The sequence below is a fragment of the Salmo salar genome, chromosome 01, assembly GCF_965601325.2.
Source record: "Salmo salar chromosome 01, fSalSal1, whole genome shotgun sequence".
In the NCBI taxonomy this organism is placed as follows: Eukaryota; Metazoa; Chordata; class Actinopteri; order Salmoniformes; family Salmonidae; genus Salmo; species Salmo salar.
In genome coordinates this window covers 156,790,923-156,811,640 of record NC_138291.1, presented here as the reverse complement: position 1 = coordinate 156,811,640, position 20,718 = coordinate 156,790,923, and the positions used below count along the sequence as shown (strand labels likewise).

At 41.3% G+C, this 20,718-nt stretch overlaps 1 protein-coding gene across 2 annotated transcripts in view; it reads right to left on the bottom strand.

Moving 5' to 3' along the window:
• LOC106567272 (syntaxin-binding protein 1) overlaps positions 1-17,479 on the bottom strand; it is a 40,071-nt gene extending 22,592 nt beyond the window's left edge. For both annotated transcript variants that reach the window (XM_045691768.2, XM_045691766.2), the window contains exons 1-2: positions 17,322-17,479; positions 2,749-2,798 (exon numbers count right to left, since the gene is read on the bottom strand). In XM_045691768.2, coding sequence (XP_045547724.1) covers positions 2,749-2,798; positions 17,322-17,358 — 87 coding nt within the window. In that variant the 5' untranslated portion in view covers positions 17,359-17,479. The remainder of the gene's footprint in view (positions 1-2,748; positions 2,799-17,321) is intronic.
• Positions 17,480-20,718: the final 3,239 nt, after the last annotated feature.

Sequence of the window (20,718 nt, the reverse complement as noted above, 5' to 3'; positions counted from 1 at the left end):
CATCCCCTTTCCCTTGGTTTAAAAACCCCAGCCAGTTGTTTTCTCTGGAGCTCCCTCTTTGGATTGAGCTCTTTTATTTATTTTTTTATTTTTTTATTTTTGTTTTGCTACACGTCACATTTGTCTGGAATTATGTGAGTATGTATTGTTGTGCTTCATGACTGTTTGTTGGTGGGAAAAGGGGCTACCAAGACAAGTCGCCCATGGGCATACACTACCCGTAGGTAAACTTTGTCTAAATACCCTAGTTACAACTGGGTGGACCACCCACTGTATTTTTGGTTAGTTAACTACTTGTTAAAGCAGGCTAGTCTAGCTTAGGGGTGTTTTTGGATATTTATTTATTTCCTTGGGTCCAGCTCGGCTGGAGTGTGTCAGCGGTTCCTGCAAGAGGAAGGCATTGATGCTATGGACTGGCCCGCCCGTTCCCCAGACCTGAATCCAATTGAGCACATCTGGGACATGTCTCACTCCATCCACCAATGCCACGTTGCACCACAGACTGTCCAGGAGTTGGCGGGTGCTTTAGTCCAGGTCTGGGAGGAGATCCCTCAGGAGACCATCCGCCACCTCATCAGGAACATGCCCAGGCATTGTAGGGAGGTCATACAGGCACGTGGAGGCCACACACACTACGGAGCCTCATTTTGACTTGTTTTAAGGACATTACATCAAAGTTGGATCAGCCTGTAGTGTGGTTTTCCACTTTAATTTTGTGTGTGACTCCAAATCCAGACCTCCATGGGTTGATAAATTGGATTTCCATTGATTATTTTTGTATGACTTTGTTGTCAGCACATTCAACTATGTAAAGAGAAAAGTATTTAATACGATTATTTCTTTCATTCAGATCTAGGATGTGTTTAAGTGTTCCCTTTATTTTTTTGAGCAGTGTATATATACATATAATCACATAATTCAAATGTGATGTAGCAAGAGGAGAGACTGCATATGCTAAAGACAATCAGAAAGAATGTGTCTTTAACCCTACATTATAATATGAACAAAAGCCAGAAATGAGTGAGTCACTCAGCCCTCCCTATGCATCTGTTCCTGCTTCTGTTGCCTATGTGAGTGTTTGTTTATCCTACTGATTCTGTGATCACCAAGCCTCACGCAATGCAAAGTGTCAGAAAGCCACTTCACAAATCTGTCTGTTTTAGAACTTTTCTATGCTGTATTAAAGGCTTTACTTTTTTTCATTAGAACACTCTCTGTTTACTTATTTATTTAGTGTTTACACTGTTCCAAACGGGCAGAACAATTATATTGTAATCTAACAGCCCCTGTTTGTCATGCAACAGTATCTCTTGCACTTTGACAATGATTTTACATGAGGCCTAATTCACATGATATGCCTAAAATACTTATATACACTAGGCTAATAAATAATCACATTTTCCTTTGGGTTAGTTCAAGTTATCCCTTTGAAGCACATGCAAAAGTGATTTGGAGTTGTTGAACAGGAGTGACAAAATGTATTACAATTGAATTTGAGTGAACAGAATAAGGGTGACTAAATTTAGAACAATAGTGTAAGAATTGCTCTTCCTCTGTAGCTGTTACTTACACTAAGGTTTTTATTCTAACAGTTGTAGTAAGAAACTTATGTTATAGTCGTAATATATGGTTTACTGAATATACGCAAGTGATGTCTGCTAAACTAACAAGTTGATGGCAAAGCCATAAAGCCTCGGCTACTAAGCAGACAAATAAAACCCCCAAAAAGGTTTGTTTTCCAGAGCTGTTTTTTATTACACTTACCCGTGGAATGTTACCGAATAGAAAGAAGCATCTGGTGGCAGTCATGCGGAGAATGGAGTGAAAGTGCACCGTACTGTAAGTACTCAAGGCTGTGGGCCAGGTGTAAATGGTTTAGCAGGACAATAGACTCTTGCCGAGTTTAGGGACTTTACATTTAATGAGTGTTTGCGCAGCATTTCACTTCACCCATCTCTTTGCATAGCCCACCACATGCACTGTTTTCTAACCACATCTGGATGGACCCATAATGAATTACTATGGGAATAAATATCACTGAAGGACACATATTGGAATAAAGTAGGCTAATGCAATTGATGGCATGAAATTGTTGCATACTGAAACACCCAAAGTCATCCAATTGTTATAGGATTTGAAGCAATAGCCGGAGTGTGGTCAACTATTTCAGCACCGTTTCACTCAGAGACCATCTGTAAAATATTTTGTGTTGCTTGGCAAAACTAGGTTCATTAACCTTTCAGATAGGGTTTAGCAATCAAAACATCTGGCCTGCATGGACCTCTGTAGGATTATTTGTAAAAGTAAGCAAGGACCAACACGCTTCATAAAGACCCCCTCAAAGACCCCCTCTGGTGGTCAAACTAGCATCAACGGTAATGTCTGACAGGAAAATAAAATACGTCATGCACTCCAACATGCCATAACATTGCGCAGCATCCCACAAGCTGTATGACGCAACTTTTAAATGAGGACCCACTGTACTTTTGTGAATATCTAAACATTGGATCCAAAAATAAACTGGTCACATTCAGGACAACTTTGTAAGGACTGTGTTTGTGCAAAATGTTTCAATTAAACAACTGTGGGACCAGCTCAAACGCTGACTGTTGCGTCAATCGAAACTGGACGTTCTAATCACACCAGTTTGAGAGTACACTGCAAGGACCACAGAATGATCACACCCATTTGTTGCTAAGTGTAAGAAAAGAAAGGAACACAAGGTGGACTGCAAAAATAAACTCTCACCTTCCATTCCCCCTTCTTCTTCACCTTCTTGATGACATCATTCATAATCTCTGTGAACGAGGAGAAGCACAGGTCAGAACATTCTTTTCTTCACATGCTTCTTCACTGTGTGTGCATCTGTCCAATTTCAATTGATACAATTCTATTTCTGTTACTTTCAATGTCAAAACCCCTAGCATATAGATTTGAGTGTACAGTACAGGTTCATAATATACAGTCATTTTCTCTGTCTGATTTAATTTCCTTGACAGGAAGCAGACTGTTTCCATAGTGATGAGTGACAGTGGAGCACAGGAGACAAAAAAAAACACTCTCACACTCGCATCTGGGAACAAGGCTGTGAGAAGAGTCATTCCTCTATGGAGGACTCACACACGTATACACACACACATACACGTTTCCCTGCACCAACTTCATGACATCTAACACAGCCCTTTGCTTGCTCCCAAGCCCTAACCCTGTCAGGAATCTATCAGCATCCTGCTGTGCCAAACACACCTAAGTCAGGCTGTGTGCCCAGAGAGCCCCATGCTCACAAACAGATACACACACACACACACGCTTGTGAGATAAGTGACGAGTGAGAATATGTTGAGAATGTCAGTAGGGCCAGGTGAATAATACATCCCTGCAGTGAGCTCCACTCCCAGATCAGCCACAGAGCACACTGAACCTTATACATGGTTCTATTGGACCGCATTGCTACTATATGCTCTTGACCGCCTGTCTCATAGCTGTCATGTATAATTGCTGGTCATCGGACCACTTTAAGAATACATCAGCATGCTGGCAAGGGTTCTGTTCTATGTTAAGTGAATGGGTTGTGTGTTCATGTGTGAGTGTGTGTGTTTAGTCATGCATGCATTGCCGACCGTAATGAAATACTCACATCATTGTGAACATATGGCTCATACTGAGGGTATACGCTCTATTTGTTAGAGTTCATGTGTCTGTGACTCTGGGTATGACTGTGAGTAGAATTCGGCAGGTAGTCTAGCAGTTAAGAACATTGGACCAGAACCCAAAAGGTCGCTGGTTCAAATCCCCGAGCCGACTAGTTAAAAAATCTGTCGATTTTCCCTTGAGGAAGGCATTTAACCCTAAATGTTCCAGGGTTGCCGTCAATAATGGATGATCCGTGACCACACTCTCCAAGGGTGTCTCAGGGGGAATGGGATTTGCAAAAAGCTAAATTCAAATTCATGTATAATACACAGTTGTACATGTTTGAAATAGGACAAACGTAAGCACCTACATTGTCTGTTGTGCTAGGTCCATACCTATAGTTATGTATAGTGCCTTCAGAAAGTATTCAGACCCCTTGACTTATTCCACATTTGTTGCATTACAGCCTGAATTCAAAATTTATAAAAAAAATTCTCACCCACCGACACACAATACCCCTTAATGACAAAGTTAAAACATGTTTTTAGAAATTTTTGCAAATTTATTGAAAATTAAATACAGAAATGTCTTATTTACATAAGTATTCACAACCCTGAGTCAATACTTTGTAGGAGCACCTTTGGCAGTGATTCCAGCTTTGAGTTGTCTTGGATATGTCTGTATCAGCTTTGCACATCTGGATTTGGGATTTTCTTCCATTCTTCCTTGCAGATTTTCTCAAGCTCTGTTAAATTAGATGGAGAGCGGCGGTGAACAGCAATCTTCAAGTCTTTCCACAGATGTTCAATGGGATTCAAGTCTGGGCTTTGGCTGTGCCACTCAAGGACTTTGACATTCCTATACTGACGTCATTATAACATTGCTTTGGCTGTATGCTGTGACTGTATGCTTGGGGTCATTGTCCTTTTGGAATGTAAATCTTTGCCCCAGTCTAAGGTCGATTGCACTCTGAAGCAGGTTATCATCAAGGATTTGCCTGTATTTGGCTCAATTCATTGTTCCCTCTATCCTTACCACTCTCCCAGTCCCTGCTGCTGAAAAGCATCCCCATAGCATGATGCTGCCATCACCAAGCTTCACGGTAAGGATAGTGTTAGGCAGGTTATGAGCTGTGCCCGATTTTTCTACAGACATAGCTCTTTGCGTTCAGGCCTAGGAGTTACATTTTTGTCTCATCAGACCAGAGCATCTTTTGCCTTATGCTCTGAGTTTTTCCACGTACCTTTTCGCTAAATCTAGGCGCTAACAATTGCCTTTTCCTTTAGGAGTGGCTTCCGTCTGGCCACTCTCCCATAAAGCCCAGATTGGTGAAGTGCTGTAGAGACTGTTGTCCTTCTGGCAGGTTCTCCCATCTCAGCCAAGGAACTCTGTAGTTCTGTCTGAGTGGTCACTTGACCAAGGTCCTTCTTGCCTGGTTGCCCAGTTTGGTCGGATGGCCAATTCTAGCTTAAATTTCCCAATGATGGAGACCAATGTGCTCTTGGAAACTTTCAACACTCTAGAAATAGTTTTATTCTCTTCCCCAGATATATGTCTCATAACAATTCTATCTCAGAGATCTAAGGACAGTTCTTTGGATTTCATGGTATAGTTTCTGCTCTGACATGCACTGTCAACTGGACCTTATATAGACAGGTGTGTTTCTTTCTAAATCACGTCCAAACATTTGAATTGGCCACAACTGGACTCCAATCAAGTTGTAGTGACGTCAAGGATGATCAAAGGAAATTGGATGCACCTAAACTCAGTTTAGAGTGCCATACCAAAGGGGTGTGAATACTTATGTAAATGAGATATTTCTGTATTCCATTTCCAATAAATTTGCACACATTTCTAAAAACGTGTTTTCACTTTGTCATCATGGGTTATTCTGTGTAGATGGGTGAGAATGTATTTTAAAAAATTATCCATTTGGAATTCAGGCTGTAACACAAAAAAATTGAATAAGTGAAGGGGTATGAATACTTTCTAAAGGCACTGTATTGGACACCATTTTCTTTAATATTTATGTTATGTGCCAAATGCTTTTAGTGGTACACAAAGGTACCCACAGTATCAGATAAAGAAGTAATTTGACATGGAGCTAAAAGCCACAAGAGACTAGCATATCCACAATGCTACTCAGATCACTGCCTCTGTATTAAATGCTGTCACTGGAGGGAAGGTCTCTGAAAGCATCATGTCTACTCTATCTTACACTGTAGCTAGCAAAATGGAGGTCTGCCTCCACCAATGAGTCAAAATGCATGATGAAATACAGCTCGTCTATTGCCTTCTCATGCAATTCCATTCCAGAATGGACTGAATCTATTTTGACTCCATTACAGGTAAATAACGAATCAAATGTATTATCCAATAAAGAAGAAACATTTTTGCTAGATGCAAAATTCATTCTCTGAACTTACAAATCAATTATTTTTGGTTGGCTCTAGTTCTTCTCTGCTGCAGTATGAATAAAGTCACCCCATTGGTCATCTGTGGATCAGGCCAAGGCAGGGCCATGTGTGTGTGGCAGAGCCATTATTAGCCTGATCACCGTTGTTGGCCATCTGGCTGCAGTATTGGGATAAATCCATTTAGGATCACTCTCTAACATTTTGCGGTATCACCATATAAAAACCGCTAAGCCCTTTGGCGCAGTAGTGCCCAACATCTGGGCATACAAAGAGATACAGATGGATTATCACAGATTAAACAGGCTGTGTGTGTGAATATGCAACGTGGAGACAACAGGGCTATTCAGAGAATGAGGGGGATTTGTTGGGTAATTGCTGCCGATAGTCATTTGTAAGGACAACATTCACATGATAACTAAAGGGATAGCTCACCCAATTTACTACATGACATATTGGTTTCCTTATACCCTGTACACAATCAAAGGACAAGGTCATTTTGGTGGACTATCGCTTAAAGCACAGACCACTCAAAGCCAGGGGTTTAGGTCTGTACATAATACAGCACTCCACCCATAGATGCACTGATGTCATCATGATGTGACCTCGGTAGGGAAAGAGTCTAATCTTGCAATCTTTGTGGGGAATGGCAGAGAGTGAATCCAGAGTGAATCCTTGATTCAGCTCTTGTCTATTTCCAGCTCTTTCTAGGCTGTCACAAGAAACTGTCAGCAAACAGGATGACAGAACTGTAGGAGCACAAGGGATATCCTTCTCTCACTTTCCCATTTCCTCTGTCCTGTGTGGTTCTCTTTGCCCTCCTATCTTCCCCCCCTCTTTCCCTCATACAGAAACACAAACTGCCAGTCCACATGACTGCACATAGACATAAAAGTTAGAACCAAAATGGCTGTTTTTTCAAGGGCATGGGGCATATACATGCATCCTCTCTCTGACTCGCTTCTCCTGGGCTGAGGTATGTGTATGTAAATGACAAAGAGACTGAGGGATAGCCAAAAGACAAACATCAAGATGAACAAAGCACATAGGAGGAAGTGGAAGTGGAGGCTGTTCTGGGATTGTTCTGGCTCTTCCTTGACCCCTGTGTGGCATAACAATGCAGTCCCGTAGCAGGCAGACTAAGAGGAGGGAAGGAACCTGAACAAACACAGGGGAGCAGCTGTGTCAACTAGCAGAGTCGAGAGGCTCACCGTCTCATTCAGCCACACGCAGGAGTCTCCTTCAGATAGGCCTGGTCATATTCTACCAAACATAAATGGTAGAGTAATACAGTATGCAAGCGTTCTGCCCCTGAACAAGGCAGTTAACCCACTGTTCCTAGGCTGTCATTGTAAATATGAATTTGTTCTTAACTGACTTGGTTAATTAAATAAAGGTTAAATTAAAAAATATATTAAAAAAATTCTCAGTGTTTGTGTCAGTCTGTAAGCCAGACAATTTAGGGGAATCTGTGTACTAGATGTCACTTTTTAGGGGAATCTGTGTACTAGATGTCACTTTTTAGGGGAATCTGTGTACTAGATGTCACTTTTGAGGCCAGTCTGTAAGCAATTGTCCATTGTGGGATGGGTTGGAACCAGAGCTCTTTCTAGGTGAATCAGGCATAGCTGTCCTCAGCCTGATCCGTGTGTCACTGTAAATACGAAATCAATTTGACATCTCAGAGTTGTTCAAATTAGGGGGATACATAACCCTCACCTGAATCTTAATACTGACTTTTGTCTTCCAAAGTAGAGCAGAGAGAATTGGAATGGGTTAGACACACACAGATGTTCCCCAACCATTCACCTCACACAGGAAGGCAGTACTCTGTGTTCACAGCATACTCCACAGCTGTCACTTTAGCAGCCTAGCATTAGCATCAACAATAACATTAACATCAACCCATACCACACTTCTAGGCTAGCATTAGCATCAACCCATACCATAATGGTAGGCTCCAGCAGGAGTCACTCAACACACTCTTCATACAGATAACCAACACAGCGTAACAAAACTAACAGAATATCAGACCACTATCTTTTCCACTTCCATATGTTTTGGTATGAAACATTAACCCCCATCAAAATAGATATAATTGTGGTAAAACATAGTATGCTATTGCTTCTAAGCAGTATAGTAAATTCAAGCAGTATAATCATTCATAGACAGACTGAGGGATTGCATGTTATTTCTCTGCCTTTATTGTAGGTCATAAGTGTGCTTAGCACAGGATAAGCCTTTTATCCACACAGGAAAAATGAGTCTCACTGAGAGGCTGGCTGGCTGTATGTTGTGTCATTGATGTGTATTGGTTTTGTCATGGTTGTGCATTATGTCATCCACTCCTGTAGAATCCTCAACATTGACCCCAACAAACACACAGCTTTCGCTACTCAACACTGAGACTTTCCCTCTTTACCTTCCTATTCTCCCTTGGGGGTTGGCGCCTACGATTGCCTGACCCATTTTCTCTGGATATCAGCATTAGTCCCCAGGGAATGTAACTACCCTGCTCTTAAAGAGAAACGCGGCCATTTTAGCAGGACACAGCCCTCCCATCTCCCTCTCATCATCAGAACCATACTCTAGTCCTGGAGGGCACACAGCAGGAGGTACATTCACTCCTAATTATCTCAGTTAAAAAGAGTAGGATCTTGACTGATTTGGTCCTCTCTGACATTTCGGATGGCTCTTGAAAAGACAAGAAGAGAATAGACACATTTGGTAAAATAGTCATATTTGGTTTAATTATGCACTGTTCATACTCCAGCGTCTCATCCCGTCAGCGGGATCAAAATCCAGCGAAAAATCATATCGCCAATTAGCATTAAAAAAAAATCATAATTTAAATTTAAAAAAATTAATATATATATATTTTTTTTATAGATACACCTCTCCTGAATCGACCCACGTCGTCCGATTTCAAAAAGGTTTTACAGGAAAAGCAAATCATTAGATTATGTTAGATGAGTCCATCGTAAAAAGCAGCTTCATAGCCATTTTCCGACCAACCACTTGCATCACATATAATCAAAAAACAGCTAAATGCAGCACTAACCTTTTACAAACTTCATCAGATGGCACCCCTAGGACATCATGTTATACAATGCATGCATTCTTTTGTTCAATAAAGGTCATATTTATATATAAAAACAGCATTTTACATCGGCGTCTGACGTTGACTAAATAATTTCCCCTCAAATGCGTCCCGGTAAACAATGCTACAATTCCCTAAATTACTATCCGATAACGATTTTTTTAATTTATATTGTCAATCTAACATTTATAGATGAATATCTCTTGAGAACACCTGTCATACCAGATTTTAAATTAACTTTACTGGGTAATCACACTTTGCGATAAAAGGAGATGCGATACTCAGAAAATGAGCTAATATACAGAGCTCGGCGCCATCTTGGAAACAATCGCATGTCACATCTCATCTTGTATAATATTGTCAATAATCGCCTACCTTTAGTTGTCTTCATCAGAAAGCATCCCAGGTCCACAACAGATGTATTTTCGGTCAAAAAGTCCATACTTCATGTTCCATTAGCCTGCTGTTGGTAGCGCGTCCTATGGCTCTCTCCAAGCGCAGGGCTGAAGTTGCGGATAAAATGAGATTCTCCCGCCTGTAGGTTCGTTCAAACATGTCAAACGTTGTAAAACATTAATCTTCAGGGCCTGTAACACCAAGAGAGCCAATAAGATTCGAGGGGGATGATTTCATTGCCTTTAAAACCGTTTCCAAAGGTGGGGGTAGACATGGCCGCCGGCGTCATAATGGTGATGGCCCATCCCCTGTGACCAATTTCCAACGCGTCTCATTCACTGAGTTTCGACTGTATAAGGCTCAAACCACTGTGAAAAGACTGGCGACATCTAGTGGAAGCAATAGGAAGTGCTCACTGAACCATGGTTAACGGTGTGATTTATAGGGAAAGATGAGAAGTCGAGTCCACAATTCTGAATTCCACTTCCTGTTTCAATCGGTCTCGGGGTTTTGACTGCCATTTGAGTTCTGTTATACTCACAGACACCATTCAAACAGTTTTAGAAACTTTAGGGTGTTTTCTATCCATATATAATAAGTATATGCATGCCCTAGCTTCTGAGTTTGATTAGTAGGCCGTTGAAAATGGGAACGATTTTTTTTCAAAATGCGCTGTGGCGCCCCCTATCCTAGGGTATCCTTTAAGAATACTAAACACAGTTCTAACATGTATGTAATAGTGTGGATACGACACAAATAAAAAACAGAGGAGAATGGATTCTCAGATGTAGATATTGACTACTGCTCTCCCTGGTATGATCCTCAGTAACAGAAGGAGCAGAGTGTCTCAGAGTGCCCTTCCACAGACTTAGCCAATCACAGGCAGCCATGAGTCGACAGTACCTCAGTCAGCTCTGTGAGGCCAGCCTGCCGTTACGCAACCTCTTGTCTCTCACAGCGTCACCGCAAAACAGATTCCAGATCAGCTGAGAGACATCTCAGGAGAACTGAACAGGAATAACAAGCAAGCACCGACTACTCTCATCCCCATCCCAGACTGGGTCAAAGGTTGTGTTGTCAGAGGCTGGCTGCCGGTCATGACCACTCTCTCAGAGCAGGAAATGGATGGATGTGAGTGTGACTCTTTGTTGTAGCCACACCCAGTGTTAAAGGGACAAGGTATTGTGAGAGGAAAAATAATAGACGTCTGATTCTAACGAACACAGACAAGATGAAGACCATGAACAATCCCTTACATAAATATTGTATTCTTAGTATGTTAAGGTAAAGTATTTGTCTGCCACAACAATCTATCCTGGTGTCGGAGTTATATTCCATCTATTTCTTCATTTTCCTACAACACAATGTAATGATAGACTAGAGCAGGGTTGAGCAACATGCAAGCCTATTCGATCTAGCCCGGGGGAGGTTTTAGTACAAAACAAATACATGATAAATCCACCTGCAGATACATTTCCCTCTATGTTTGAGTTCATTTTCCTCCTTATTTGAAAGCTGTATCTACTGACTGCAGTCAAGTGCAACGTTAAAGCAATTTACAAAATGCCTAGTCTAGTGCTGAAAATGGCTGGCAGTAAAAAATGTAAATGGAGAAGCAAGTGATGCATTGCAATGCCGCAGGCTGCTATGTCCTGGCAAGATCAGTTAAAAGGTTTCTCTCTCTCTGTCTGAAGTCTGAGCGGAATATGTACATGCATAAGTGTCTGGTGTCTGAGTGAGGGGAGGGGGGCTGTGATAGGTGAAGGAGCTCTGCAATCTCATGAGGTCTGAGGTATGAGGGTTTAATGACTCTGCACATCACCATCTAGATTAAATCCCTTCCCATAAAGCAATAATACTACTTTCTACATCACTTCTCCTCCATCACTCGCTCTCCTCCTCTTCCTTCTGTCATTATCCATCTCTCCCACTGGCAGCCTAATCTGCATTCTGTGATGTTGTTCCTCTCTTTCTTCCGCAGGAATGGCAGTATTGGCCGATGCTACTTGGCCCTGCTACAGCAAGCCTCTTGATGGTCTCTGGTACATTTTGATGTTTCTATGTTAAGTATGATAATATATTTAATTAGTATGGTGCATTTCGCTGCAGAGGAATCTCAAATCTAAATACAAGTATGTCTTTGCTGTGTGTCAGTGTGGTCTGCTGGAGAGTTGAGTGGGAGGAAGGAGGAAGAGTCCCTGCCAGTGCTGACACAGCAGCACTGCTTCTTAATCAAGGAGAATGGGATGTAATTATTAATGGTCATAATCATGACTATTCTAATCTAGCATATAAAGAGGGCTGGTCTGTGTCTAGAAAGTCATTAGAAAATATATTAAATGTTGGGTCTGTCTGTGTAGAGTGGCAGGCTGAGGGCACCGCGTCACACAATGAACTCAGCAAGTGTGTGTGTGTGTGTGTGTGTGTGTGTGTGTGTGTGTGTGTGTGTGTGTGTGTGTGTGTGTGTGTGTGTGTGTGTGTGTGTGTGTGTGTGTGTGTGTGTGTGTGTGTGTGTGTGTGTGTCTCCTGGTGTTGGCCTGGGCTGTGCAGCTGATGAGTGCTTGGGCTGGGGTAATGAGATGTACAGTAACTCCCTCTCTCCCTATACTGCAGAGCCTGGTCAACCCTGAAGTCCTACATGGTGGTGAGCATCCTCCGTCCCTCCTTCCATCCCTCTCCTCTCCCTGCATGGTCACCTCTCTGTCCTTCTGACTAACTTTGGAATCACATCTAGCAAGCCTCGGAAAACCCAGGCTTCTCACGTTCTGCTGTAGATTTGGAAGGATGGAGCCGCAAGATCTTAGCAGCAGTCACAGCCCACATGGGGATGTGGGGTGCTTTTGAACCATTTTATTAACAAATTGAGTGATGTCCACTGCAGACTATTAAAACCACCCACTCAAGCAGCAGGGACAATGAAGTGGGAGAAATACTATGAGTCACTGGGTAGGATGCAGTCGCTTGGGTCAGTTTGGCTACTGTGTCTCTATCTGGCATGTGTCACACTGGATTTACAGTCATGATCACACTACTCCTGGTTTCCTCCTCTGCACTGTCAGGCTAGTCTCTTCTCACAGCCCCTGTACTGTCAAGCTACCTACACAAGCCTCATATCACACCCTGTGGACCTCAGTCTGACAGAAAGGCTAGAATGTAAGACAGGGCCATTGTGATAATACTGAAATGCATGTTTTAGGCTAAGTATTTCCAACAAGTAAAAGATCAAGACATGATAGAAGTGAGAGCAAGATGTGTGACATCCTTCTTGTCTAATCCATATAAAAGTAAAACATAAACGTCCACTGTATTACATTTTACATTTTAGTCATTTAGCAGATGCTCTTATACAGAGCGACTTAGAGTAGTGAGTGCATACATTTTCATACTGTATGAAGCACAGATGAGACTCCGCACAGACAGTACCCTAGCCCCTGCAATACCACTGATTCACTATAGTGGTGATAAAAAAGAGAGCAAAGAGATGGTTTTATGTTGCAGAATGCTGCTGAAAAAAGAAATTATTTGGTTGAATGATAAAAATATAGGCTATGATACTAAGCATTCTCAATTATTTTAAAATTTATTATTTTTAAGGGCAGGTAATGCAACTAGAATCACGTGATCCCTCTCATTTCGTTTAGGGGTGTAGGCAGCCTACAAATTAATGTCAATTTTCATTTACACATCTATGGACTTTGGCCTTTCATTCCTATCCTAGCCCTATTTTGTAGTCTGCTGCTTCATGGAATTGATGCTCACAGTCGTGAAGGCGGAGGGAGAGAGAGATAAACGCTATACGCTGCCCATCCCCCTTCAACAGAGGCTGCTACTGCGCGTGCTGCAGAGGGCCCGTGGTGTATCGCGTCTTACTGCGAACATTCCCGTTGTAAAACAATCCGAGCCAATCTCCTCACCATCAACCCAGTTAAATAGCACGCAGGTTCTAGATGCATCCCTGGTGGGTCATCACACAATGTTTACTTTGGCCTTAATTCTGCAAATGAGGAATTCAATTGACATTGAAACCCTGTGTCCGGCTTTTATTTCACAAATAGTTAATGTATAAATTCAGTACAGTGAAATGCTTAACTCTCAGGCCGTACCCAACAACAGTGCAGTATTCAATATAAAAAACTATAATTAAGAAGAAGAAAAAACACACACAAATGAACAATAAGTAAGAAATAAGAGAAGAAGCTATATACAGTGTCAGTGCCAGTACCAAGTGTACAATATGCAGGGATACTGGAGTATTTGAGGTAGATATTCACATGTAGGCAGGGATTAGGCAGGGGCAGATTGACCATCTGGCAATTCTGGGAAATGTCAGATGGGCTGGACCATTTTTTAGTTGTGTGGGCTGATCGAATTTGACACACAGAAAAACTATGTTTTTATATAAAAATAAAACAATGAAAAAGGTGACAAGGTCCATGGTCCTGTTAAGATTCTTTTTTAAAGATTTTTGCCAATTTATCTTGTTATACAAATCTACAGTACCTACTACTTTTTATCTACTTTGCAACTACTTTGCATGTTAGCTAACCCTTGCCCTTACCTAACTCCTAACCTTAACCTAAGCTTAACCCCTAAACCTAACTCCTAGCCTAGCTAACGTTAACCATCTAGCTAACATTAGCGTTAGCCACCTAGCCCCCTAGCTCATGTTAGCCACAACAAATTGGAATTTGTAACATATCATAGGTACTGCAAATTCATAACATAATGTACAAATTGCAATTCGTAACATATCATACGAATTGTAATTTGTAACATATCATATGAAATGGATGATGGACATCCACAAATTAATACATAACATACCAAACGTAACATATCATACTCATTTGAATGGCCCTGATTTCCGTTTACTATGTCACGTCTTCCTCTCTGTCCAGGTTGGTATTTGGGTAGGCTAACCTGATCCATAGGCTATCTCTTGAGAATCAAGCTATTGGGTTCGTTTTTTGAATATTCTTTGCATATCTAATTGCACTACCATTACTTATAGTAGGCCTGTAGGCTATACTTACACATCCATAATAACCTCTGGATATAAATCCGTTGCTGTTGATGGCGCCATTATCCGATAAGAACATGTTTAATCTTAAAACAACATATATTTGGTGAGCCTTTGGACTCAGGACAATGCCTCACCCCTAATAAATCTGGTTTGTGTTTAAGATGTGCACACTTGTTTTTGTCTGCAGTTTTCGGTTTGCCTATTTGTTTCAAGTGTATGTGGCGTTTCTAGCTTGTATGGCACCCTGAGCGAATACCCCCTTCAGCCCCCCAGCAAGATGCCAACATTTTACTCCCTCCTCTATGTTTAATATAGCACACATACATTAATTATTAATTTATGTTGCCTATCCTGACGTGAAGTTTGTTCTATAGAAAGTATTTTACTCTGGTGTGTGTCACAGAAAGTATTTGACACTAGCCACAGATTTAAGGAAATTAGAAGGGGGGGGGGGGGGGTTCTGGCAGGAGGGAGATTTTCGGCACAACACCTGTTATATTTTGAGTGATGATTGTGAGGCGATATACAAATACGACAGTCACAAAACAAGGACTTCAAATAGGCCTATTACACGTCAATGGAACTGTAGCCTACTGTTCAGATGGGTTAAATGGACATTTACATTTGGACAATGACTGTAGATCTATAATCTCTCACATAGCCTTAATATTAACTCCAGCAGAATTAATAATGTATTGCAGTATAATTATACACCAAACGTAGGCACAATTTTGACTTGGGAACAGCAGTGGATAAATATTAGTTATTTATTTCAGCATCTTGAGAGAATGCGAATGCGTTAGATAGCACCAGACGGTAACCTATCTTTAGTAGTATCATAAAAGCTGATAATAGTATTTCAACCAATAAAATATGCATCCAAGCCGAACTGAAATCGTATCAGAAACATGTTGGGTCGTTTTCAAAGCGTTCTATTTCTTTTACAACCGATCAAACTGATATCATTTGGCAATTTTGCACAGAAAATCTTTCCAGGTTTTTAGGTATTGTAGCAGAGGTGGCAGTGAAAACTTGACCGATGTCAACTAGATTGAAGCATCCATTCTATCGATTTATTACATTATTCTGGTGAGCAGAGGTTTATTTAGTCGAATGACTAAATAAAAGCTGCATGTATCTAATTATAGACAAGTTGACTAACAAATAGCCTACCAAAATGTAAGAAATTATAAGCAGAAACATATCTAAATCAGGCAAAAAAGCGTTACGCCTTCTCTGACTAGCCTACTGCGCATTTTAAATATTAGCGGATTAGGGTCGTGTGCGGCCCTCAGATTTTCACTTTAGAACATATAGTCGGACGGTTGCGGATGGGTTAACAATTGCGGGCGGGTGAACAAACGGCTGACCTGAGCACCACTAGTCCACAAATGTTGCCATCTGATTTGTGATTTGTCTTAAAAAAAGGGTTCTGGATTTAACAAAAAAGTGTTCTAAACTTGCTTCGTATATGGCACCCGTAAAAGTTCTATATGGAACCAAATGGTTCAATATGAATCAATTTTGGTTCAGTCAAGAATAACCCCTGGGGTTCCTACACAAGGGTTCCTACACAAGGGTTCCATATAGAACCTTTAGAAGTGCAATATGCTATATGAAGCAAGCAATATAACCATGTTTGTTTTTATCCAGAACCTTTTTTTCTATGAGTGTACAGAATATTTCGTTTGAACAGTTAGCGAGATGTCTCAAAAGCCCCTACATGGCCATGGCCTACAACATCCATGGACTTCAACCTCCAGGGGATTGGGCAATAGGCCTAGTGACAGCACTGTCTGAAAACAACCATTGATGCTTATTTTGAAACCATACACCGATGCTGTTTCATTAGGCTTCAACTGATACGTATACTGCGCAAATTATGCTTGTAGATCGTGGGCAAGTAGGCCTATGAGTCAAGGCGCATCGCCTCCTATTATACGCGGATGAAAACACCGTAATATCCGTATTCGGAAAGGTGTGTTAACATACGGAATGCGTTTTTTTTTCTGTTTTTACTGTCTATTTCATTCCTGTCCTCCATATAGAGGACAGCTCACCCTCCGCCATTACTGTAATACTGCAGACCAAGAATATCATGATGTTTAACCTTCATTTTCTTGTTTGAACCGTTCATGCTGAAGGATGATGTTCTACGCAGCGTATTGCACTGGTGATCCATCATAGGGGTGAGGCATTTCTGAAACACGGGAATCCCATAAACGCTCTAGACGCAGCACTCCTGGGTGGAGAATATTCATTTACGATCCATCTAATCATCAATGACATGACATTATGTAATTGTTATCGGCCTACAACGTTCTAATGTGCAGTTAACATTGTGCCTAAATAAAAAAAATCACTGGCCTGGAATAGCATATGGTTTTAGACGTTGTGTAATGTCACCCTACTGCTGCACAATTTGTATTTTAATTTTAGATTCGTAGTATGGGCGTATCTGTGTCTTTCTCGACCAAAGCCCCTTCTTATGCAGAGTTCGATTTTTCATAGTTGATAATTGGCCGCAGCGCGTTCAGATTATAGCCTATTCCGTCGAAATTGTAATGCGCGTCAGCATCGCTGTAGCAGAGAAATTGCACATCTATAGGTACCTGGCTAATGCTATAGCTCCCTGGTTAATGCACATCACCACTCTGTCTGAGAAAAACGCACAGTGCATCCCATCGATGTGTATCAATGGATGTTCAATCTATATAAAATGGTCAACAGGCTAAATATAATAAGGTTTTCTTACTTTCACCAACCACCGCCTTGAGTCCTATGGGTGCCATGATGCTCTTGTGTGTTTGACCGTATTCTCAATCTCTCCCTTTGACTCCCTCTTTCTCCCTCGCAGTATTCCTCTCGTTTCTCTGCTCGACCGAATGTGCACACCTCACATCGCTGCAGAGCTTCGAATGGCGACGTCACTGCTTATCTCTCCACCCCCATATGAGTGGCTACATTAGCCAATTACATTTATAAAAATGTCATTTATATATTTTAGTGGAGACCCGTCATTAAGGGCAGGTGGGGCAGAGCCACATTTTTTTGCATATTATTTTTACATTAATAAGTTTGCAAACATATCAGTTTGCAAACAATGTAAAAATGAAATCATTATTGAGTTTATACAGTCACATACAAACATGGTCTCTTTTTTGCTTTCTTGAGTAAGGCAGCAACAAAATGCAGGTGTTTCAGCCTAGCTCAGTGCTTTTTGTGGTGGTGGGGCAGCCAGCAGAAAATACAGAGTGTAGGGGTTGGTAATGTTCTCTAGTTGCGCAGTGATTGGCTCAGCGTTCTGTCACACATGGGGACACAATGTCACCTCAAAATCTATGGGGAGAGCTCGAAAAGTCAAGCCACTTGGGTGCTGCCATAGTTACATTAGAAGTGCCCATCAGAGAAGGCTCAAGGTCATTGGCCACAGATAAAATGATATCAAATCACGTTATTCTACTGTAGCTTTGATTGGACTGATCATGTCATCATCATACTTTAAAAATCTTAGCTAGCAAGCTAGACAAGCAGCCATCATCATGAATCACGTCGACAATCTACTGGCAAATCCTTTTCAATCCTTGTCATATGAAGAGAAATTATAGATAAAACGTATTGGTGCTCATCGGCCATAAACATTACACAACAAGTTGGAAATCGCAAATTCAACAATGAGTGGTTTGGAAGGAATCAGTGGCTAACTGTAATAAGAAAACCTTATTGCAAAGCAATCACTAGCCTGCTATTCAGTGGAGTGGGTGTGTAGTCCAAGTCTGGGTTTAAGGGTCTATTTTCCAAGCTTAAAAGGATAAACATTCACATGTCATGGGCCAGAAAAGGTTGAATACATTGGTCATGCTATCAATGCAGCATGACTTCGGCGGCGTTCAAAACAACTAGAAACTCGGAACTGGGAAATCTCAGACTTCAATGAGTTTAAGACAACTGAAAACTCTGAAAAAAAACTAGCTCCGACAGGGAAAATACATTTTGAACGGGACCACCGCACCACCTTCCTGTTCAAGTGAGCACAGCACAACAAGGTGAGTCAAAAAATATATTGTATTCTGCTGCATAATGATGCCAGGGAAATATGTATACTGAGCGAAGAAATTAATACTATGTGTATGTTGTGTAGTAAGCTGTTATAGCCTGTGTGCCTAACCCTAATCATTTAGTCCCTTTCCCCTCATAATTTAGCCTACTGTTCTGACTTGGTGGTGCACATGTAGCCTATAGGCTGTTTTAGAGAAATGTAATCATTGAATACTGTAAGCGCTTTCATTGTCTGCTTATATGCACTCTATATTTATCCTACGGTTCTGACTTGGTGTAAAAGGATAATACTGTAAGAACAGCCCATGTTCTGAATTCTGTCGCTGTACGTTTCGAATGTGCTGAACAAACATTTAAGCAAGTCAGCCATATCTGCGAGTTTTTTTAAAGGCAGTAAATTAGGCTAAATGTACTGTTTCGCTGCCAGTCATGCTTATATCACATCAAGAATTTACAATAGTAAAGTTTTGAAAAACGTATTTGTTATTCAAATTAAAAGCCCAATGAATGCCAGCCTTTGTGTAATGATTTAACTCCCACCGCTTGTGGGACATTTATTTTGAAGGCACGTATAAATAACAAATGCACGAGGACAGACAGTGACTAACAGGCTGACACACGTCACAGTTACGAATAATAGTTAGCTAGAAATTGCGCCAAAATGTGTTTTTCAAATATTTCAAAGAAAAGGAAAGTAGACAATGAATGTAGGGTGTTCCAGCAAGAGTGGACATCAAAATATGTATCTATTGAGGTATCAGGGAAAGCTGTGGGTTTAGTGTGCAAAGAGAGCATCGTTGTCTTGAAAGACTACAACTTGTCCCGACACTACCAGACGAAGAATGCAGAGAAATATAGGAATATGTCTTCTGAGTTGCAAAAGCAGCAAGGACTTTTCACAAAACTGCAGTCAGCAAATGACGGAATTGCTAAACATAGCAAGCCATTCGCTGAGGGCGAATTCATTAAATAAGGTTTAATTGACTCTGCAGCAATACTTTGCCCCGACAAGAAACAGCTGTTTGAAAATGTTTCCCTGTCAAGACGAACAGTGACACAGCGTGTCGATGACATCGCAGAGAATATGGAACAACAGTTGAAAGACAAGGTAAAGGATTTCACCTGTTTCTCCTTGGCCCTGGATGAGAGCGGTGATGCACGTGACACGGCGCAGTTGTTGATATTCTAACGAGGCATAACCCCAGAACCCCAGACTTTGAAATTACAGAGGAGCTTGCTTCAGTGCAGTCAATGAAGAGCACAACCACAGGGAAAGATTTATTGGAGGAGGTTAATAAGTGTGGCAAAGCTGGGACTGAGTTTTGAAAAGTTATCCAGTGTGACCACTGATGGGTGCCCAAACTTGACAGGAAAAAACGTTGGCCTTTTGAAAATGATACAAGATCAAGTAGCTGAGCTGAACCCAGACCAAACAAGTATTTTCCTGCATTGCTTTATTCATCAGGAGGTGCTCTGTAAAACTGTGTTCTGAAAATGAGCCATGTTGTGGATACAGTCACTAAAGTGGTAAACTGCATAAGAGCAAAATCTTTAAAGCACAGGCAGTTTGTCTCACTGTGCCACTGTTGGAAGAGACAGAGTCGGGCCATGGAGATCTCCCCTACCACACAAACGTGAGATGGCTGAGTTTGGGGAAAATGATTAAAATGGTGTGGGACCTGAAGTTGGAGATTGCTGAGTTTTTGCAAATGAAAGGAAAATGTGGATTTCCTTCAACTGCAATATAAAGGATGGTTGGCTGATTTGGCCTTCACCGTGGACATCATGGCCCTCATGAATGAACTGAACTCCAAACTACAGGGGAAGGGCCTTTTTGCTCATCAGATGTACAGCCTTGTCAAAGCTTTCAAGGGAAAATTGTTCATTCTGACCCGCCAAGTAGAAGCCAACAATCTCACCCACCATCCGACACTACTAGTCTGTTCCATATCAGATGACCAGCGGGAGAAGTATACATCGCGGCTGCGTGATTTCAACGGTGAGTTTTCTTGTCGTTTTGAGGATTTCAAAGTGTTGGAAAATGACATGCTGTTGGTTTCCTCTCCTTTCACCTTCAATGTGGATAACGCTCC